Raw genomic sequence first — 21,927 nt, forward strand, 5'->3', positions numbered from 1 at the left:
AGGATAGGACGCAACGGGCGTTTGTCTTCATCCCCTCAGCGAGGATGGAGGGTGTCGCACCAGGGGGTGGGGTTCCCGGGTAGGGAGGGTGCGTCAACCTTGACAGCTCAGCGGGTGCAACCGCCGCTAGTTGGGCTAATCCGGAGTAGCAAGGGATTAACTCGGCAGGGGCCTCTTGTCCCCGACTGTTGCGGGGTCACCACCCACAAATAAGTTCCTCGGCTGGAGGCGCTTACTTGAAGCTCATCTGAGCTAACATAGCAAGGAGATAACTCTTGGAGTTTTTTTTGAGCTCCTTTGGGTTCTCAGCGTTATTCTGTCTCTTAGCTCTCATCCTGACACATCCAACGTTAAATTAAGACACAAAACGAATTCCCAAAAGAACCGCAGTGCACCCCCAGGATATGGCGTCCCCCGTTTTCGGATACATATATGTTACGATGTGAAATCAAATGTTTTTTCTCTTCCCCTTTTTATGACGTTTTCCCTACTATAAGACAAAAACATGTCCAAAAACATCTACAATTCGTATATATATTTGTATGGTTACAATGCTTAAGATACCTTTTTGCTATTGGTGTATGTCATATAAAATGCTCATCTGCAATGATTTGCGCATGAATATGCTAACATGATACTGGTCGAACTACTTCCCACAATGACTTTCACATCGTATGCTTTCCTAAAGATGGCAAATCCGTGCAATACATTACAGTATTTTTGTACTGTTTTGGCTAAGGATCCCAGTTTGCTGTGATGCTTAAAGGATATGCCAAATCATGATAACCATGGAAGCGAAGCTTGTGTTGATCAAGAAATGAAACAAAAGCACACACCCTTGCTAAATTACAAGGCCAACGATGCAGGCACTCATATAAAATAAGAATAAGTAGATGAGTAAAACAAGGAATTCTTAAAAGTGAGTGGAAGGTTAAAAGCTTTTTTTATTTTTAATCCCCTGTCTCCCCTTCTTTCTGCATCCACCCACTAACTCCACTGTACCAATTTAGGTACCATCACATTGAGAGTAAATCAAATGTTGATTAGTTCAGTACAATACCATACTGTATTTTTTTACTGTATTAGCTATGAGTCCCAAGGCATAACCACAGAAACGAAATTTGCCATTATTGTGTATTATAAAGAAGTTGATAAAAGAACGAAGCAAAACTATGATAACCATGGAAACAAAGCTCTTGGTTGTCATGAATGATGGAGATATTAAAGGAAGAAGCAAAAACATTAAAACCATGGAAATGAATAGGTGTTTATCATGACTTACAAAGTGGCTAAGGAGAGAATCAATAAAACATAATAACTATGGAAACAGAGCTCGCAATTATCAATTACGAATAAGTTGCTTAAAGGTGAAGCAAAAACATAACCGTGGAAACAATGGGCTGTGATCATCATAAATTGCGAAGAAGATGCTCAAGAGAGAAGCAAAAACAACCATGGAGTTGAAGCTTGTGATTATCATGAATTACAAGGAACATGCTAAAGGGAGAAGCAAAAACATAACTATAAAAACGTCACTTGCGATTATCACGAAATACGAAGGAGAGGCTTAAAGGGAGAAGCAAAAACATAAAAACCATGGAAACCAATATCCTGATTATCATAAATTATGAAGGCGGTGCTAAAAGGAGAAGCCAAAAAAATGATAACTGTGGAAAAAACAGCAGTTAGCATATAGCAGTAAGCTATAACAATTAGACATCATCATCATTTCTCAGCATGAAGCTGCAAGCATAAATTGTCAATATTCAACTGTTAGCAAGTAGTTGTTAGCATAATTTGATAGCATGAAGCATTTAGCATATAGCAGTAAACGTGAAGCTATAACAATTAGACATTATCATATTTTTTCAGCTTGAAGGTGCAAGCATGAATTGTCAATATTTAACTGTTAGCAAGTAGTTGTTAGCATAATTTGTAAGCATGAAAAAGTTAGCATTTAGCCGTTAGCATGAAGCGTTAACATGTAGCTGTGAGCATAATTTGTCAAGATGTAGCTGTTAGCATAATTTGTCAATTTTGACCTGTTAGCATGTAGCCAATAGCATAATTTGTAAGAAAGTAGGAGTTAGCATGTACCCGTTAGCATAATTGGATATCATGAAACAGTTAGCATATAGCAGTAAGCTATAACAATTAGACATCATCATCATTTCTCAGCATGAAGCTGCAAGCATAAATTGTCAATATTTAACTGTTAGCAAGTAGCTGTTAGCATAATTTGTAAGCAAGAAGCAGTTAGCCTTTAGCCGTTAGCATGAAGCGTTAACATGTAGCTGTGAGCATAATTTGTCAAGATGTAGCTGTTAGCATAATTTGTCAATTTTGACCTGTTAGCATGTACCCATTAGCATAAGTTGTAAGAAAGTAGGAGTTAGCATGTACCCGTTAGCATAATTGGATATCATGAAGCATTTAGCATATAGCAGTAAGCTATAACAATTAGACATCATCATCATTTCTCAGCATGAAGCTGCAAGCATAAATTGTCACTATTTAACTGTTAGCAAGTAGCTGTTAGCATAATTTGTAAGCAAGAAAAAGTTAGCCTTTAGCCGTTAGCATGAAGCGTTAACATGTAGCCGTGAGCGTAATTTGTCAGGCTGTAGCTGTTAGCATAATTTGTCAATTTTGACCTGTTAGCATGTATCCATTAGCATAAGTTGTAAGAAAGTAGGAGAAGCCCTTAGAGACTAATTGTGATTAAGGGCTATACAAATAAAAATGACTTGACTTGACTTAGCATGTAACCATTATCATAATTGGATATTATGAAGCAGTTAGCATATAGCAGTAAGCTATAACAATTAGACATCATCATCATTTCTCAGCACGAAGCTGCAAGCATAAATTGTCAATATTTAACTGTTAGCAAGTAGCTGTTAGCATAATTTGTAAGCAAGAAAAAGTTAGCCTTTAGCCGTTAGCATGAAGCGTTAACATGTAGCCGTGAGCGTAATTTGTCAGGCTGTAGCTGTTAGCATAATTTGTCAATTTTGACCTGTTAGCATGTACCCATTAGCATAAGTTGTAAGAAAGTAGGAGTTAGCATGTACCCGTTAGCATAATTGGATATCATGAAGCAGTTAGCATATAGCAGTAAGCTATAACAATTAGACATCATCATCATTTCTCAGCATGAAGCTGCAAGCATAAATTGTCACTATTTAACTGTTAGCAAGTAGCTGTTAGCATAATTTGTAAGCAAGAAAAAGTTAGCCTCTAGCCGTTAGCATGAAGCGTTAACATGTAGCCGTGAGCGTAATTTGTCAGGCTGTAGCTGTTAGCATAATTTGTCAATTTTGACCTGTTAGCATGTATCCATTAGCATAAGTTGTAAGAAAGTAGGAGAAGCCCTTAGAGACTAATTGTGATTAAGGGCTATACAAATAAAAATGACTTGACTTGACTTAGCATGTAACCATTATCATAATTGGATATTATGAAGCAGTTAGCATATAGCAGTAAGCTATAACAATTAGACATCATCATCATTTCTCAGCACGAAGCTGCAAGCATAAATTGTCAATATTTAACTGTTAGCAAGTAGCTGTTAGCATAATTTGTAAGCAAGAAAAAGTTAGCCTTTAGCCGTTAGCATGAAGCGTTAACATGTAGCCGTGAGCGTAATTTGTCAGGCTGTAGCTGTTAGCATAATTTGTCAATTTTGACCTGTTAGCATGTACCCATTAGCATAAGTTGTAAGAAAGTAGGAGTTAGCATGTACCCGTTAGCATAATTGTATATTATGAAGCAGTTAGCATATAGCAGTAAGCTATAACAATTAGACATCATCATCATTTCTCAGCATGAAGCTGCAAGCATAAATTGTCACTATTTAACTGTTAGCAAGTAGCTGTTAGCATAATTTGTAAGCAAGAAAAAGTTAGCCTCTAGCCGTTAGCATGAAGCGTTAACATGTAGCCGTGAGCGTAATTTGTCAGGCTGTAGCTGTTAGCATAATTTGTCAATTTTGACCTGTTAGCATGTATCCATTAGCATAAGTTGTAAGAAAGTAGGAGAAGCCCTTAGAGACTAATTGTGATTAAGGGCTATACAAATAAAAATGACTTGACTTGACTTAGCATGTAACCATTATCATAATTGGATATTATGAAGCAGTTAGCATATAGCAGTAAGCTATAACAATTAGACATCATCATCATTTCTCAGCACGAAGCTGCAAGCATAAATTGTCAATATTTAACTGTTAGCAAGTAGCTGTTAGCATAATTTGTAAGCAAGAAGCAGTTAGCGTTGACCAATCAGTGTTTACAGCTAGCATGAGTAAGCATAGCATCAGCCAATCCCAGCAAATATTTGGGCAGGCTGGAAGGGAGCCACTAAAAATCCTTCAGAGCTTCTGGTCTTCGCTATAATGAGCTTAATTAGCCATATCGACTCTGCTGAATATAACCAGGATGAACTCTTACGACCAAATGTTAAGCGGTCCCGATCATCACCGAGTCGGGTTCGCCCAAAACGACCCGATCGTGGTCGCTAACGGTTCCCGGTGCGATATTGAGAGGCAATGGCGCTTGAAGGACGCGGGAAGTTGCGCCCGCAATAAATAAAACAAAAGCGGGGCGACGTGATTGACGCGTCGTTAGACGGCCATGAATTATTCAATATGGCGCAATCATATTGCTTCGTCGTAGGATCAACGGCACCTGATTGCTAGTTAAAAGAACCCCCCTTCGTCCTCCGTACCCGCACAACTCGCTTCCTTTTGAAAAAAATAATAAAGAAGGTGGCGATCATTAGCGACGGGAACAGTCACGTGTTGATTCGCGAAGAGGAAAAAGGCCGCGTCCCGGCTGCTTTGATTGAAGGTATAATTGCGACCGTGAGCTCCAATTTCCCGGTGAGAAGCGCCCAAGATATCGAGGGGGGGGGGGGGGGGGGCGGGGCGGGGGGCAACGGCGGCAAGAGCTGCGAATCGGGCGGCGAGGTGGTCGTGCAGACTCGCCATCAACATCCCTCTATTATCTGAGAGAGAGAGAGAGAGAGAGAGAGAGAGAGAAGGAGAGAGAGAGAGAGAAAGAAAGAGAGAGAGTGAGAGAGAGAGAAAAAGAAAGAGAAAAAGAGAGAAAAAGAAAGAAAGAGAAAGAAAGAGAGAAAGACAAAGAGAGAGAGAGAGCGAGAGAAGGAGAAAAAGAGTGAGCACAAGCAAGAGAAAAAGAAAGAAAGAGAGAAAAAGAAAGAAAGAGAAAGAAAGAGAGAAAGACAAAGAAAAGGAGAAAGAAGGAGAGAGAGAAAGAGAAAAATAAAGAGAAAGAATAAGAGAGAGAAAGAGAGAAAAAGAGAGAGAGAAAGCGAGAGAGGGAGAGCGAACGAGAGAGAGCGCGAGCGAGCGAACAAGAGAGCGCGAGCAAGAGCGAGCAAGAGAGAGCGCGAGCGAGCAAGAGAGAGAGCTAGAGAGAGAGCTAGAGAGAGAGCTAGAGATAGATACTTTATTCATCCCCGTAGGAAAATTCACACTTCCAGCAGTATCCTTTTGTTGTTTATTAATAGATTAACAGGATGGCCTCGGGGTGCTGCGTTGTAGTTTAGCAACAGCAGAGCCAGGACAAAGACTAGGAACCTTCCTGTGGTGTCCTGCGAATCCAACTCAATCCACTCAGACTCGCTCTCTCTTTCTTTCTTGGTCCTCTCTCCTTTTCTCTCTTCCCCCTTTACACACTTGTCTCCCATTTTCTTTATCCCTCTCTTTCCTACTCTCTCCCCTCCTCTCTCACTCTCTTTTCCCCCCTTTTGCGTTTTACTCTGTCTCTCTTTCTCTCTGTCCTTTTCTTTCTCTCTCTTCTACTCTCCTCTCTCTGTTCTTCTCAGGGCGGGCGACATCGAGAGCAACCCCGGCCCCAGTCCAAATGACAGTGGTGCTTTCGAACCGTTCGCTGCGACCACACCCCAATCACCTGTACGACCTGCCCACAGGACAGTCGCAGCCCCCTCTCCTTCGGAGAACGACAGAGCCTCCCACAAGCGAGTCTAGCGCTACTAAGGATTACCTTGGGCGCATTAAGTGACTCAACAACAACAACAACAGCAACAGCGGAGTGGATGACGTCACACGCTAGGCAAAAAGTTTGACGTCCCTGCAGCAGATGGAAATCTTTGTGCCCAGGGTTACACCACCTCGTGTTCACGTAGATAGCGAGTCCTCCTCCTCTCCGCTTCCCGCAGGCTTTCGTGTCTCTGTCTAACAGCGTGGAGCCGGGTAGCTCCGGATAGCTTCGGGTAGCTCCACGTTAGCGTCCTGGATGCTAGACGTGAGCCAAATTTCCGTAAAACACAGCAAACTGCACTCCCTGTACGCTTTGTTTTTCACCAGCACAGCCAGTTTGTCGCTCTTATTTGGTCGAGAGTTCCCATGATTACAGACGGTACCAAAGACTTATAACGCCGCTAGCTGCTTAGCTAGCTCCGGCTTTCCATCCATGATAGGGCCCCCTCATCGCCGCTTATGTAAGGTCATATCGAGAGGCAGCAGCCTCAGCAGGGAAGCCCGGACCTCCCTATCCCCAGCCACCGACTGGATCTAGAGGTGTTCCCAGACCAGCCTAGAGATGGAGCCTTTTCAGCGTCTCCTGGTTCGTCCCCGGGGGCTCCTGTCAGTGGGACATGCCTGGAATACCAGGAGGCATCCTTATCATATGCCCGAGCCAACTGTTAAGAATTTAATCTTAAAATGTAGCGTTTACCAAATTGTTCGAATGAGTTATCCGACTCCATTAACCAGACACAACCTACATTCACCCAACAATGCGCGCTCGTTTCTTCAAGGAAGAGATGGACAAGAATAGCAGGCATTTTCACACGGCGGCAGATTTAATTTCTTAAACAATTTAACTAAGTGAACTCCATCGAATTAGCCGAATTAGTGTCGCTTGAGTCTCTGTCAAGCCTCCTTTCTCGATCTTCTGCTTCTCCACTAGGCCCGCGTTTTTTCCGCAAGCTGGTGTACCGGCTCCTCCCATGGGCGTGCCAATGAAGCCCCCACGTGGGCTCCACCACCTCGCCTCGATGTCTGGAAAAACTCAAAACAACACTGAGCTTTTCCACGTCATCAGGGCCTTGTTTTAAAACATCGCCTGCCGTCCCCTGTCAGAGTCCTGTTATCAAAATTCCCCAGCCAAAACATTCCGCATTTGGAACAGCGTGACCTGTAGCCCACTCAGTGAAAATCTGCAAATTACACTTGTCCTGAAAACGGCGGCCCTCACAGTCAACTTTCCTTTTTGCTATGTCAGAAATGGGGTGGGCTAAAATTCTCTGCTGGACACTTAAAAGCGAGGGTGTTTTTTTGAAGGGGTAACATGTTTCCCTCACGCAGTGGTTTGCAGATTCGTCTATCATGCAAAAGGTCTCCGGTTTGAGACCAGATCGTAACAAATGCTGGCGCGGAGAGGGATGGGCTCCACCAGGCTGTACCAGGCAAACTTCCATTAAGTCTTAGAATATGAAAAGGAATCACCCAGGTAAAGTTGACGGGTCCGGATATCACTCGTTATCATGACGTCTGCGTCGCACTTATACATCGGATTGTCAAAAGCAGACCTTGTTGGATCAGTTTTTCAAGAAACGCCAGGCAAAAAACACTGCTGAGGACCAGTAACCGAAGAGGACAGTTAAAAGTACTCTGTTTATTATTTGCTTTATTCTTGGTTTTTTTACACTATGTGCCTCTCGTTTTATCTTTATTGTGCGGTAATATGATTCCAACAGGTATTTGTTTCATGTTCTAGTAATTTTATAATTTAGAAAAAAAAAAATACTGTACTTTGGTGGGGTTTGGAACGGATTAGCACTTTTACATTCAAAACGCGTCTCTACTTACAACATTTTCAGTTTCCGAAGCTACTCCCAGAGCAAATTAAATTCTTACGTAGTGTAACGATTTTATCTTAATTTACATGACTTTTTGCTAAAAATATGATCATTTTCAGAAATGTGAACGTATCGGTATTTAAGCCCTCGACGATGTAGGAAGGCTCACGTTCCCGACAACGGCTCGTCTACTATACATACTCAAGTGGGCACGTAGAAAGCGGCGCTCACGTCCCGGCGCATCCATCAGGCTCGGAGCCACGCGGCAAATCAATTTGCAGCTGTCCCGGCGTCCCGCCGCCGCCATCCCAATATCAAACACAGCAGTCGTTGCTATCCGCTGAGTAATGATTCCCGAATGCTATTAGCGCCCCGGTGGCAAAACAGACACCTGCTAGCTTAACAACACGGACGGACCGACGGAAGGATTCGGGGGCGGAGCCTCAGCTGGACTCAAATTGGCAACCGATTGACAGTATTTTCACTTGGACCGGTTTGTTATAGTAGTTTTTTGTCAAGGTGAAGGATTTTTTATTTTCATTAATTGACTATAAGGGAATTTTTACAATCAAATACAAATTACATTTAAAAACTAAAGATATTCACTGGCTGGGCTGTGGGGCAAGAATGATGTTTACAGAAAAACAACAAGAACAGCGACAAGGGCTGAGGCGGAAAAAGGAGACATTGTTTGGAAAAGTTGTTCCGATGAGCTTTGTTGGTGTGAGTCCTTTAGACATGGCGGCGCCTTTCGGCGAGGAGGTGGTGAAGCTGGCTCGACAAAGACTAATTAGGCTAATTCGACAATAATTCGACGAAATTCAATGAAATTCACTTAGTTAAATACTTTAAGAAAAAAAATCTGCCCCCGTGGCCGGCTATCTTTGTTCATTTTCCCATTAAGAAACGAGCATGCATTGTTAGGAGGATAAAGTTTGTGTTTGGTTAATGGAGTCAGTTAACTAATTCGAACAATTTGTAATATCGTTTTTTTTCCCTAACAAAGGGTTTTAACAAGTGGCTATTTTTGGGGGTTACACCGGAGGTGTCAAAGTCATTTGGGCTCGGGGGCCACATCGTAGAAGAAAAACTCTCAAGGGGGCCGGAGTAGTTGATTTAAGAAAACAAAAGGGTGAGGGGGAGAAAAAGAGGGCGAGAGAGAGAGAGACAGAGAAAGGGAAGCAAGAGAGAAAAGAAAAGATAAATATAGATAAAGAGGGAGAGAGATAACAAGAAAGAAAGAATTACAGAGAGAGAGAGAGATAGAGGAAGTGGAAAAGAAAGAAAGACACGGCAAAAGAGATATATGAGGGGAGAAGAGAGAAAGAGAAAAAGAGAAAAAGAGAGGAGACAGAGAAAAAAAAGTAGCGAGAAGGAGAGAAAAATAAAGCTACAGTGTCGTTGTGAGAGGGGCCAGGCTTTGGCGACATCAAGTGGACATATTTAACACTGCAGTTCATTTTTCTCTTGCACTTCTCGCAGCTTGGATTTAATCCTTTGGCAGCCCTGATCCGGCCCACAAGCCGCATATTTAACACCGGCAACACAAAAAAATATTCTGATTGGATTTCTCATTAAAATTTGTCTTTTTAAATTTTTTTTAGAAAACACTAAATCCTGTTTTTAGTGATTTAAACACCATTATCACTGGCTACTCTGTGGCCCCAGTGCATTACATGTTCAGAAAAGATCCCACGATCCATTATCCCCGCCCGCATTTTGCTGTAAAAGGGGCCAGCGGAATGTATTTTTGTCAGGCCTGGCTGCTCTTTTTTGCTGTTCCTTTGACCAAAAAGTAAACTACAACGGTACAGCCATGATCCATTATCCCTGATCGCATTTGGCAGGAATGGGGGGCTTTTTCCCTAAATTGTATTTCCGCCTAAAATGAACTGCACTTATACCATTAACCCCATTCACATATTGCTGCAAGCAGGGACTGTCAGAAGGCACATTTGTCAATGAAATGCACAGTTGCGTCTGAGATCTGTTATCCTCAGTCGACTATTGCTGAAAACAGGGAGAAGAGGACTATTTTTGGGGTTTGCGCTGCTGAAAGGTTTTTTCGACTGTCTCAAATGCCTGGCTGGCTTTTTTCCCTTTTTTTCCCCAAATTCAATGCATCGTTCAGCTGTGATCAGTTATCCCCAGCTGATAGCACAGGCCAAGAGAGGATTTTTTTGTCTTGCATGGCAGCTCTTCTATTCCTTCCCACTTCAAATGAACAGTAATCACACAGTAGCGATCCATTATCCCTAACCACGTTGCCGCGAGTAGCAACCGGCACAAGGCACTTTTGTTGGGAAGGATGCTGTTCTTATTCACCAAAAACAAAACGCACAGCTTTGGCTGCGATCCACTATCCCCAATTGACTATTCCTGAGAGCAGGGACTATCAGAGCACTTTTTTTTTTAAAGATTCCGCCCGCTAAAGTGCGCCACCTGCCAAAAATGAGCTTCGGTATTTGGCTGCAATCTATTATCCCCAGTCAAATATTGCTGAGAACTGGGGTGTAGCGAAAAAAGGTGCGTCATATGCGTGCCGTTTTTTTTTTCAAAATGAAGAGTCATAATACATTATCTTTGGTCAACTAACTGAGATCAGGGGCAGGCAGTTTGCTTATTTTTTTGGTTCAGGGAGCCATGGTGAACTGCATTGTTTTGGCTGTGATCCATTATCCCTGTTGAACTATTGTCACCGTGGGGGTTAGCAAAAGTAGTTTTCATCAAATATTTGGACCTTTTTTTTGTTTCCTTCACCTCAAATTATGACACTTGAAGGATTTTTTATTTTATTTGTTTGACTATAAGGGATTTAATATAATACAAATTACAGTTATGTTATTGAATGCAATGAAGATTTTTCACAGAGGCTTAAGGTCAGGTCGCGCCGTTCCGAATGCGAATGTTTTGTTTTGTTCTGTTGATGACAGAGTTTTTGACGCAGGTGGTAGGCGATGTTTGGAGAACGGAGTCCTGATGACGTGGGAATGTTTTGAGCGGTCCAGTCGAGGTGGCAACTAGGTGGAGGCCACGTGAGGAGTTCCTGGCCCGGCCATGGGGGGTGGCCGATGCCCCGACGTGTCAAAAAGACGGAAGACGGAAGAAGAGAGAGAGACGGGAGCAGAGACGAAAGATGGGAGGCTCGACGAAGACTAATTAGACAAATAATCCGGCTAAATTCGATGGAATTCACTTAATACTTTAAGAAAATAAATCTGCCCCCGTGTGGAAAAGCCCGTCTCTCGTCAATATTTTTCCCTAAAATTAAGAAAGGAGCACGCATTGTTAGGAGAATAAAGTTTGTGTTTGGTTAATGGAGCTCATCCTCAGTAGGTGTGCTGGAGCCCATCCCAGCAATCATCGGGCAGTGGGCAGGGGACACCCTGAATTGGTTGCCAGCCAATCGCAGCGCACACAGGGACAGACAACTCGCTCGCTCATTCACACCTAGGGACAATTTGGACCGGCCAATTCACCTGAAATGCATGTTTTTGGAATGTGGGAGGAAACCGGAGTGCCCGGAGGAAACCCACGCAAGCACGGGGAGAACATACAAACTCCGCACTTAATAAATACTTTAAGAAAATAAATCTGCCCTCGTGTGGAAAAGCCTGTCTCTTGTCAATATTTTTCCCTAAAATAAAGAAAGGAGCATGCATTGTTAGGAGAATAAAGTTTGTGTTTGGTTAATGGAGTCAGATAACTAATTCGAATAATTTGGTATCGTAACTTTTGGGCTAGCGTGTGACATCATCCACTCTGCTGTTGCTCAACTACAAACACAGCACCCCGAGGCCATTTTCATTATTTTAGATCTTTTTAATAGGGTTTTCGGGTCTTTTTTCTTGAATATTTTTATGCAATACATAAGGAGTTTATATATATATATATATATATATATATATATATATATATATATATATATTTTTTTTTTTAACTCAAATGATTTAACTCATTGATGGTTATAGATCGTATTTTTTCATTCCGTTTAGTTTTTAGAGCATTTTTTTTCTTCTAAAAAGCAAACTGGACTAGGAGCTAACAAGTACATTTCCTTTTTATTAGTTTGTCCATTCGAATATTTGTCCAATGCGAGAGTAAAACAAAACCATACGTTTGGTTCATAACCCGGACCTCTGAACTCTGAGTTTCGTAACTCCGGGTTATATATATATCATCATCGCTCTCGTCCGTCACGTTTAAAAAGCCGGAGCGGTATTAAAGTGTCGGCTGTGCTGGAGAGGAGATTTCCTTTTTATTTACGGCCGCCGCGAAATAAATAGCGTACTGATAATCTGTCAGGAACGTCGCCGGGCAGCGGCTTCGGCCCGGAATTTACGACACCCGTCCCCGGGGTCCGCGCGGCCCGCCGGCTGCTCGCCGCCGCCACCCGTTTACTCGTGAATCATTTTAGCCGCCGTTCCGCCTTTCGGAAACGACCGTCAGCCGGTATTAAGGTACTGCGTCGGAGGTAATAAGGCTTTGATCGAGAAAGAAGGAAAATCAAAGGATTGGAGAGTTTGCTAGCTTCTAACACCAGGGGGCGGTCAAACTCAATGGAGCTAAGGGGCCAACGTGGTCGAAGAATCGCTCTCGCAGGGGCCGGACTAAATGAGTTGGAGAGAAATAAGAGACAGCAAAAAGAGAAAAAGCAAAAGAGAACGCATGAGAGAAAAAGTGAAAGCAAGAGAGAAAACAAACGAAAAAGAAAGAGAAAGCAAGAGAAAAAGAGGAGAAAAAGAGAAAGCAAAAAAGAGAAAGAGAAAGTTAGAAAGCAAAAGAGAAAAAGAGGAGGAGACAAATAGAGAAAGCAGAAGAGAGAAAGCAAAAGAGAGAAAAAGTGAAAGCGGGAGAAAGCAAACGAAAAAGAGAAAGAAAGCAAAAGAGAAAAAGAGAAGAGAAATAGTGGAAGCAAAAGAGAAAGATAGAAAGCAAAAGAGAAAGAGGAAAGCGAAAGAGATAGAAAGCTAAAAAGAGAGAAAGCGAAAGAGAGAACATCAAGAAGGAGAGAGAAAAAGAGAAAAAGCAAAAGAGAGAAAGCAAAAGAGAGAAAGCAAAAGAGAGCGAACGAGAGCGAAAATGATAGATAAAATGAGAGAGAGGGTGACAGAAAGGGCCAATAAAGAGAAAAGAGGGACAGGAGAGATAAAAGAGATATACAGGAGAGAAAAAGACAGGGGGAGAAAATAGAAACAGAAAGAAATAAAGACAGAAAAAGAGAGAAAAGGAAAGAAATGAAAAAGGAAACAAGACAATTAAAGAGACAGGGAGAGAAAGAAAGATAAAAAACATGAGAGGGAGAGACGGGGGAGAAAGAAAGATATAAGAAACAAGAAATCCAGAAAAAAAAAGATAAAAAGAAAGAAATAGAGGAAGAAGGAACTAAACAAAGAAAGAAAATAGGTAAGAAAGAAAGAAAAAGAACGAGAGCAACAGAAAGAAAGGGATCAAGAAAGAGGTAAATAAAGATAGAGAAAAAAGTGAGCCACAAAGAAATACAAATACAAAAGAGAGAAAGAAAGAGACGGAGGGAGACAAGGAAAACGGGAACTAGAGAAAAGAAAGAGAAAGAAAACGAGAGGAAGAAAGAACATGAAAGAAAAAAAGTGTGAAAGAAAGAGATAAAGCGAGAAAGAAATTGTTTTAAAAGTGTCCCCGAGTTTTAGTGACATCAAGTGGACACATTTAAAACTGCAAGTCATTGCTTGGCTCTTTTTCCGCTGCCGCTCCCCTCGGCCTGGCCCGCGGACCGTGCGTTTACCACACCGATCGACACGCCATCTTACACACATGCTAATCCTATTCTGGTGTTTCAGGAGTAGCTAGCATCCTCCTAGCATCTCTTGAAGAGATAGCTAAAAGACCCGATAGCTTGTGTGTCATTCAAAAAACAAAACAAGCGTGTGTGGCTACAATTCAAATCTCCAGAAAACTTTGCCAGTAAATTCTCGCAAACTCCGCGCACCACAACAACAACCGCGGGAAAAAAAAGAAAAGATTTCTACTCTTCCTCATCTTCCCTGTAACGAGTCGCTCACCTTTTTTCAAGGCATCGTTTTAGCTACTAGGAAGGTTTTTCAAAGCCACATTTTTCTGGTACCATGAATGGTTTTAGTAGTTGTTGTTGAGCACTAAAATAAAGTCCCTCATCTTGCTGCTAGCACATGCTTCGTGCTTTCTTAGAGCTGTTACAATCTATGGTCTATGAAAGGGGTCTCCACTCTTTTTCAAGCTTCAAGCTAATTTTTGTTAGTCATTAGCGCTAAAGGTCCCCAGTTTGAAATGCATTGCTAAATAGATAAATAGGTAAAACAATAGCTAGCTAGACAGATAAAAAATAAAAAAGGAGATCGATAGCTAGCTTGAAGAGTAAAATGTCATCTTAATAATCCGACAGAAAGCTAAAAACAAAGCTAGCTAGCTAGCTTAAAAAAAGCCAAAATATAGCCTGATAACTATCAAAAAGGGTAAGATAATAGCTAGATAACGTGCCCAAAAAAAACCCGTAAAGTGCTAGCTAGATAGCTTGCTAAATAGCTAGGAAGATCGCTAGCTAGACAGGTAAACGGGTAAAAAACTAAATGGGAGGTACATAGTTAGCTAAAAGTATAAAAAGCCATCTAAATATCGGGATAGAAAGCTAAAACCAAAGCTAGCTAGCTAGCTGAAAAGGAGGCCAAAATATAGCTTGATAACTAGCAAAAAAGGGAAGATGTTAGCTGGATAGCATGCTAAAATTGTAAAACACTAGCTATAAAGCTGAAGAAATAGCTAGGGAGATAGCTAGCTAGACACGTAAACAGGTAAACTAAAAGGGAGCTCCATAGTTAGCTAAAAGAGTAAATCGAAAGCTAAAAACAAAGCTAGCTAGCTAGAAGGCTAAAACCAAAGCTAGCTAGCTGAAAAAGAGGCCAAAATATAGCTTGATAACTAGCAAAAAAAATAGATCTTAGCTGGATAGCATTGTAAAATTGTAAAATGCTAGCTAAATAGCTAGACAGGTAAACAGGTAAAAAAAAACTAAAAGGGAGCTCTACATAGTTAGCTGAAGGGTAAATAGAAAGCTAAAAACAAAGCTAGCTATCTAGCTAGAAAGCTAGATAGTTAGCTAATAAATAGGCAAAATAGGGCTTGATAACTAGCAAAAAGGGTAGGATTTTAACTAGATAACGTGCAAAAAATGTAAAATGCGAGCTAAATAGCCTGGAAGATAGCTAGTTAGACAGGTAAACAGGTAAAAAAATAAAAGGGAGCTACATAGTTAGCTAAAAGAGTAATAGAAAGCTAAAAACAAAGCTAGCTATGTAGCTAGAAAGCTATAAACAAAGCTAAATAGTTAGCTAATAATTAGGCAAAATAGGACTAGATAACGTGTAAAAAATGTAAAATGCAAGCTAGATAGCTCGCTAAATAGCTAGTTAGACAGGTAAACAGGTCAAAAAACTAAAAGAGAGCTACAAAGTTAGCTAAAAGAGAAAATAGAAAGCTAAAAAACAAAGCTTGATAGCTAGCTAAAAAGGAGGCCAAAATATAGCTTGATAACCGCCCAAAAAAAAGTTAGCTAGATAGCATGCAAAAAATGTTAACCTTAGTTTCTAACTCTACCCCCAATCCTATTTTAGAAACACCAAACAAATTTCAAACCGAAGCCCCTAACCCAAGAAACATGGCAACAATTCCAAGCATTTACAAGCAACGTTAAAACATAAGCATTTTTCAAGGATTTCAAGCTCCCGGCACAAACTCTACGCTAAGCACATTAGCCGGCTCATTCCATTGAAATGGAACCGGATGAAAGCTTCGGGTTTTCCCGGGGGGAGGGGGGAGAAGACGCGCTAACGTTAATGCTAGCTGCAAGATCTGACCCCCGTGTCACAAATGGTTTGGCCCGAACTGACCAGCGTGCATTAGCCACGTCCAAAAACCACATGTTGCTATCCAGGGCGAGGCTTTTAAAAGAAATAGTGGAGAGTATACTGAAAGGAGAACCTTACAGAGAGTCATCAGCACAGCCAAGAAAATCATAGGCTGCTCTCTGCCTAGTCCGAAAGACATTGCTGCCTTTTGCTACTGCGGCAGGGCAGACAACAATATTAGGAATGATATTACATTTTACAAAGTTTTAATGTCCAAGCTAGTCACAGGAAAATAATACGCAATTTCTGGAATAGAGACAGATTATTAGCAAACATGTCTAAAACCTGACATCAAATCAAGGTTCTCTCCGTTGGCATTCCGACAATACTAGTTGTTTTTTCTTTTTCCCCTGCTTTTTTCTTCTTTTTGTGTTTTTTTTTTCTTTAGTGTCTCTTAATTTTTTCCATTTTTGGCATTTTTTTCCCTTTTGAAATCATTCTGTGCATAATGGTACATGATAATCGGTCATATATGGGTAAGAGCAACAGAAAAAATCCGAAGAGCCGTTTGAATGGCAAAAGAGCCAGGTCTTTCAGATGAGCCGAGCCGAAACAGCCGCTTCTTTAAAAAGGACGGGAACTTGCACGGCAACATTGACGTAGTCACGAAGGTAAGAGGGGTCAGGTAGCGATAATTAAAGTAAACCAATATTTTCTCTCTCCATTTAAATGTCTTAGTGATAAACAAATACAATAATAATTTTCTTTTTTATAAAAAAAGCAAAGTCCCACAACTCCCCTTGCGAAAACTGATATTCATGTTGAAGGATTTTATATTTTATTTAGTTGACTATAAGGGATTTTATACAATCTTATACAAATTACAGTTATCGAATGCAGTGGGGATTTTTCACAGGGAAGGCTTGGGTTCAGTGCGGCCTGGACGTGGGAAAGGAGACATTGTTTGGAGAAGTTGTTCTGAGTCCTTTAGACATGGCGGCGCCTTCCGGCGAGGAGGTGGTGAAGGTGGCAACTGACCCACCCCAGCCATGGATCACCCTCACTTTTGTAAGCACGGGTTAAAAAAATTAAAATAGCACTTATGTTTTTTTGCAGAAGTTAAAGCTCTTTTCGGCTTTTGTTTAATGTGACTCACGACCCATGGGGGAGGAGCCAACACCCCATCTTGTGAAAAGACGTGGGCAGAAGACGGAAGACGGAAGAATGAGAAGGAGGCTACACGAAGACTAATTCGACAATAATTCGATGGAATTCACTTAGTTTAATACTATAAGAAAATAAATCTGCCCCCGTGTGGAAATGCCGGTCTCTTGTCAATATTTTCCCTAAATTAAGAAACCAGCATGCATTGTTAGGAGAATGAAGTTTGTGTTTGGTTGGTGGAGTCACATAACTAATTCAATACGTTTTTTTCCCTAACAATTTGATACCGGTGCACCGCTAATGCTAGCTTATATAGCAATACCTGAGAGGAACAAAAGACAAATATCAAAATAAGACATGCTGTGGTACATATCGTCGCTGTCATGTGAAAATCTTGTATCTCCATTTTTTGGGATCATTTTCTTTCATTAATTTTGCATTGACTTGGTAAACATTGTGCAAGTAAGACCCCCAAAATATTATTTTCACACCAAACCAATTTTTGACTCATTCATTGCCAACCCAACGAAATGGAATAAGCTGCTAAAGTGGTACCTTCTACTTACAAACGTCTCTACATACAAAGGTTTCAGGTTACAAAGTATCTGACTGGGAAAATAGTGCCTCTAGTTACAAAGGCGGTTCAGGATATTAAGTGAAAAATACAGTATAGTATGTGCAATCCGGTGCGTATGCTTGAATCCCAGCATGCTCTTCGTGTCACCTTCCCGCTCTATAAACAGTCTACTGTACGGTACTGCTACAAAGAGCTATCATTCACAACGGACCACACGAAAGACATGCCAAAAAGTGGACAAGGAGAAAAGAAGAGGGAGAGACTTTTTCTGGCCATCGAAACAAAGCAAGAGATAATAGAAAGGAACGAAAACACACCACCGTGGAGGAGTACAGAGACGTCAAGGAGGAGGATGCAGCAGTCAGCCGAAATGAAAGAAAGGAATAACCAAGAAAAGGTGTTGACAAGTTGGGGTATCGCTCGTTATGATGACATCTGCCTCGTGCATTTCCGACGGATTGTCAAAAGCAGACGTCGTTGGATCCGTTTTTCAAGAAACGCCAGGCAAAAAACACTGCTGAGGACCAGTAACCAAAGAACTGGTAAATGATTTCCTTTCTTCTTTGTTATTTTTACATTTTGTGCTTCTGGTTTCTAATTTTAACATGTATTAGTTTCATATTATGATGCTCTCTTATGATTTATTAAAAAAATATATCTTTTTGCGGGCTTGGAACGGATTAACCCGTTTCCATTCAAAAGGCGTCTCTACTTACAAACATTTCAGGTTACAAAGATACCCCCAGACCGAATTCAATCCCTAAGTAGAGGTACCACTATATGTTGATCGGTTTTACTGCTGATCCTGTGGCTAAACGAGACTCTCTTTCCAGTTACCCCGTTCCGCCAGCTAAGCTAACAATCCCCCCGGCTCACCTCTCCACGTGGTCCAGGTTCCCAGAGACCCCCAGACCCCCGATGGCGTAAAGTTTTCCGTCGTAGACCAGGCTGTTGTGTCTGCAGCGGGGCACCGTCATGCGGGACACCAAATTCCAGTTGTCCAGCAGGGACATGTAGCACCACACGTCGGATAGCATCACGCCGGACTCTGTGCCCCCTGCGGAAGAAAAAAAAAATCGATTTTTACGGACTATAAGACGCACCTAAAAACGGACAGAAATGTGTATATATATATCTGAGAATACAATATTATTATTTTTCTTTCACGGACATCGTACTATTACTATGTAGAGCAAATAAGCCCAGCACAAAAATGAGTTCCACCTTCTTTGTTTCAAATAAATCACTTTGGAATGGATGGAAAAACAGCGCCCCCTTTTGGACAGTTTTGAATGTAATTAAAAGATCCAAGGCTATGTATTGATACAATCATTTTCTCACCGTATGCAATTCTGAAGTACAGAACATTTCTCACTTCTTTGGCTTTTTAACAACATAAGCAACTTCAAACACCATCACCCGATCCTTGTGGAATCAGATCCCGAAACCACGCCCAAAGAGGCATGAGCTGGTCAAGCGTCCCTGGTCCATATAAAAAAAGAGTAGCTAAACGATTGCTCGCTCTCTTTTCTCCTGCCTGCCGGCCTTGAGCTCAGCACGTGGGCCACACATTGAGACCACAATACCGAATCTCTCCACAACAACAAGTAAGGTGACTGCTATAGATTTAACTTCATGTTTACAGGTTCCTGGAAATGAGCATTTGTTCCTCTACAAGGGAATCTCCCCAAATCGACTAGCATTATAGCGGGAAACCTTCGTTTTGTGCTAGTAACTACCAGACCTTCACAGGTCGAAAACTCCCATAATCTCTGACGCCTTCCCTTCCCTTTTCCCCCCCTATTGTTAATTCACTGTGTTAATAAATTGTGTGTGCAATTTCAATCTGCCTGGTTTATTGAATCCATTTTCTTGGGATTAGTAATTCACATCAGAACTCAAAGTAGTAACGTAATTCAATTTTTTTTTATCGGTGTAGGAAACACTAGCATCCTTCAGAGAACAAACGATTTATGGTGGAGCACAAGCTGATTCGTTTACTGATTGCAGTAAAGAATAATCTGTTTCAATCTTAACGATTTTCAAAATTAAAGCGAGAAAAATCCCTACAATTATAACAGAGTCCAGTCTCTTTTTTTACCCTCTTTGAGGTCGTTATTACATCAGGGTTCGTACACCTTTTTCATGAACCAAAATAAGCACTTTTTCAAGCACTTTCAAGGCCAATTTTTTAATTTTTCCAGTCCCTTCAGAAGAAAAAAATCCAGCGGCGATTAAAATACCCTTTTTTGTGTTGTTGTCGACAATAATAGTCGCTATCATGCTGCTACCACATACTTTGTACTATTTTCAGCTGTTCCCATTCCCAAGGATTTTTTATTTTATTTATTTGACTATAAGGGATTTAATAGAATGCAAAGTACAGTTATTGAATGCAATGAATATTTTTCACAGAGGCTTAATGTCGGGTTGCGTCGTTCCGAATGCGAATGTTTTGTTTAGTTCTGTTGATAACAGAGTTTATGACGCGGGTGGTAGGCGATGTTTGGAGAACGGAGTCCTGATGACGTGGAAGCGCGAGGGAATGTTTTAACCGGTCTAGACGTGGCGGCGTCTTCCGGCGAGAAGGGGGTGAAGTTGGCACCTGACCCGCCCCATGGGGGAGGGGTTCGTGACGCACAGGTCGGACGAGGTGGGGAGTTCCTGGCCCGCCCATGGGGGAGGAGCCGACGCCTCGACGTGTCAAAAAGACGGAAGACGGAAAGGAGAAGACAGGAGCAGAAACGAGAGATGGGAGGCTCGACGAAGACTAATTAGACTAATTCGACAATAATTCGGCTAAATTCGATGGAATTCACTTAATACTTTAAGAAAATAAATCTGCCCCCGTGTGGAAAAGCCTGTCTCGTGTCAATATGTTTCCCCAAAATTAAGAAAAGAGCATGCATTGTTAGGAGAATAACGTTTGTGTTTGGTTAATGGAGTCAGATAACTGATTCGAACGATTTGGTAAACGCTAAATTGGTGATATAGTCTGATTCCTAACACCATCGATGATATTTTGAATTGGCTGCTATAAACTGACATGAATTCAGCCATGGAAAAGGTGTTGGGTGATAATTGAGTTCAATACAGAAGACATTAAAAAAAAAGTGTAAAAAGTAGAAGAATGAGCCAAATTTTGACTCATTTTGCATTCAATCTTTCAATATTAGAGACTGCTGATATTTTGCTCTTTGTTTTACTTATTTTAATTTATATTACTTGTGTGTTTTTCGAGGATCTGTGTCTTCATTGGTTAAAATCAAATTATAAATAAATATATATATATATAATTTTGCACCTTATCATTTATAGAGCTCAAGAGTTAATATTTTATTTTCTATTTAATTGTTTTGCATTTTCAGGGATTGTGTGTTGTTTTTCGACTTGAAATCTGTTCATTGTGTAAAAAAGCTGAATTTGTTTTGTATTTTACCATTTTTTTGTAAATCTGTCAATATTTTATCTATAGTTCGCCTGTTTGTTCTCTGCAAAACATAAAATTACTAATCAGTAAATAATCGAATAGCCCAAAAATGTTTTATTGAGGATAAAAAACAACTGTGACGGGAGCCGAGCCAAAATAGCGTGTTTTCTAAATAGAGCGGTCTACTAGGGTGCAACCAGTATTAGGTGGTGACGCGTCACAGTCCGGTGCGCCTTATATATGGAAAAAATATATGAGAAAACACTATTTTTGGTGGTGCGCCTTACAATGCAGAAATACGGTAAATCTGAGCTGCATTTATGACGTAGAAAAGTGTAAACAACAGGAGCCGATTGGCTTGAATGATACAAAACGTGGGGTTCCCCCACCCTGGTCCACCGGAGTCCCGGTGGACAACGGGGGTCCCGCTTGTTCTCGCCGCCAAAAACGGATTTCCATTTATATGAAAAGAGAGCGGCTAGACAGTTCCCGTGGCGGCGACGCATCCGCCGCTATGAATAGGGGGCGCAATGGAGCGTGGCGCCAAGAAAGCAGAGGGTGAAACTCGTTCGCCGCTCTTTTCGCGCTCTTTAAATCGTTCGCAAAAGTCAGAGAGGATGGTCGCCTTCGACCTTGCTCGCTCATAGTCACCGGTTCCTGCGCCTCGCCCGACACGTAAAGGTTGCGGGAGTTGATTTTAAGAGAAAGGGCAAAAAAAAGAGAAGTGATAAAGAAAAAGAGAAAGCAAATTAGAATGAGAGAAATAAAAAAAGGAGGAATGAGAGGAAGAAAATAGAAATGACAGAAAGAGCCAACAAAAAAAAGAGGGAGAAAGATAAAAACGACTGAATGAAGGAGAAAGAAAAAGGAAGAAAGAGAGAGAGAAAAAGAGAAAAAGAAAAAAGATGGACAAAGAGAAAGAAATGAGAAAGAGCAATGGAGGGGTAAAGTGAGAGAGAAAGGATAAACAGAGAGAGAAAAGTAAAAGATAGAAAAAGAACAGTAGAAAGAAATTGCGAGAGAGAGAGAGGGATAGAGAAAAAGAAAAA

General features: G+C 41.2%; 1 protein-coding gene across 1 annotated transcript in view; it reads right to left on the reverse strand.

The window, feature by feature from the left end:
- The window catches only part of klhl29 (kelch-like family member 29), a 310,192-nt gene that overhangs the window by 18,249 nt on the left and 270,016 nt on the right, over positions 1-21,927 (reverse strand). Inside the window, exon 12 of the mRNA XM_088324855.1 lies at positions 18,325-18,505. Within this exon, the coding sequence (XP_088180981.1) occupies positions 18,325-18,505 (181 nt within the window). The remainder of the gene's footprint in view (positions 1-18,324; positions 18,506-21,927) is intronic.

This window comes from Urocampus carinirostris, chromosome 20 (genome assembly GCF_059441175.1).
Source record: "Urocampus carinirostris isolate Australia breed hairy pipefish chromosome 20, RoL_Ucar_1.0, whole genome shotgun sequence".
Lineage (NCBI taxonomy): Eukaryota > Metazoa > Chordata > Actinopteri > Syngnathiformes > Syngnathidae > Urocampus > Urocampus carinirostris.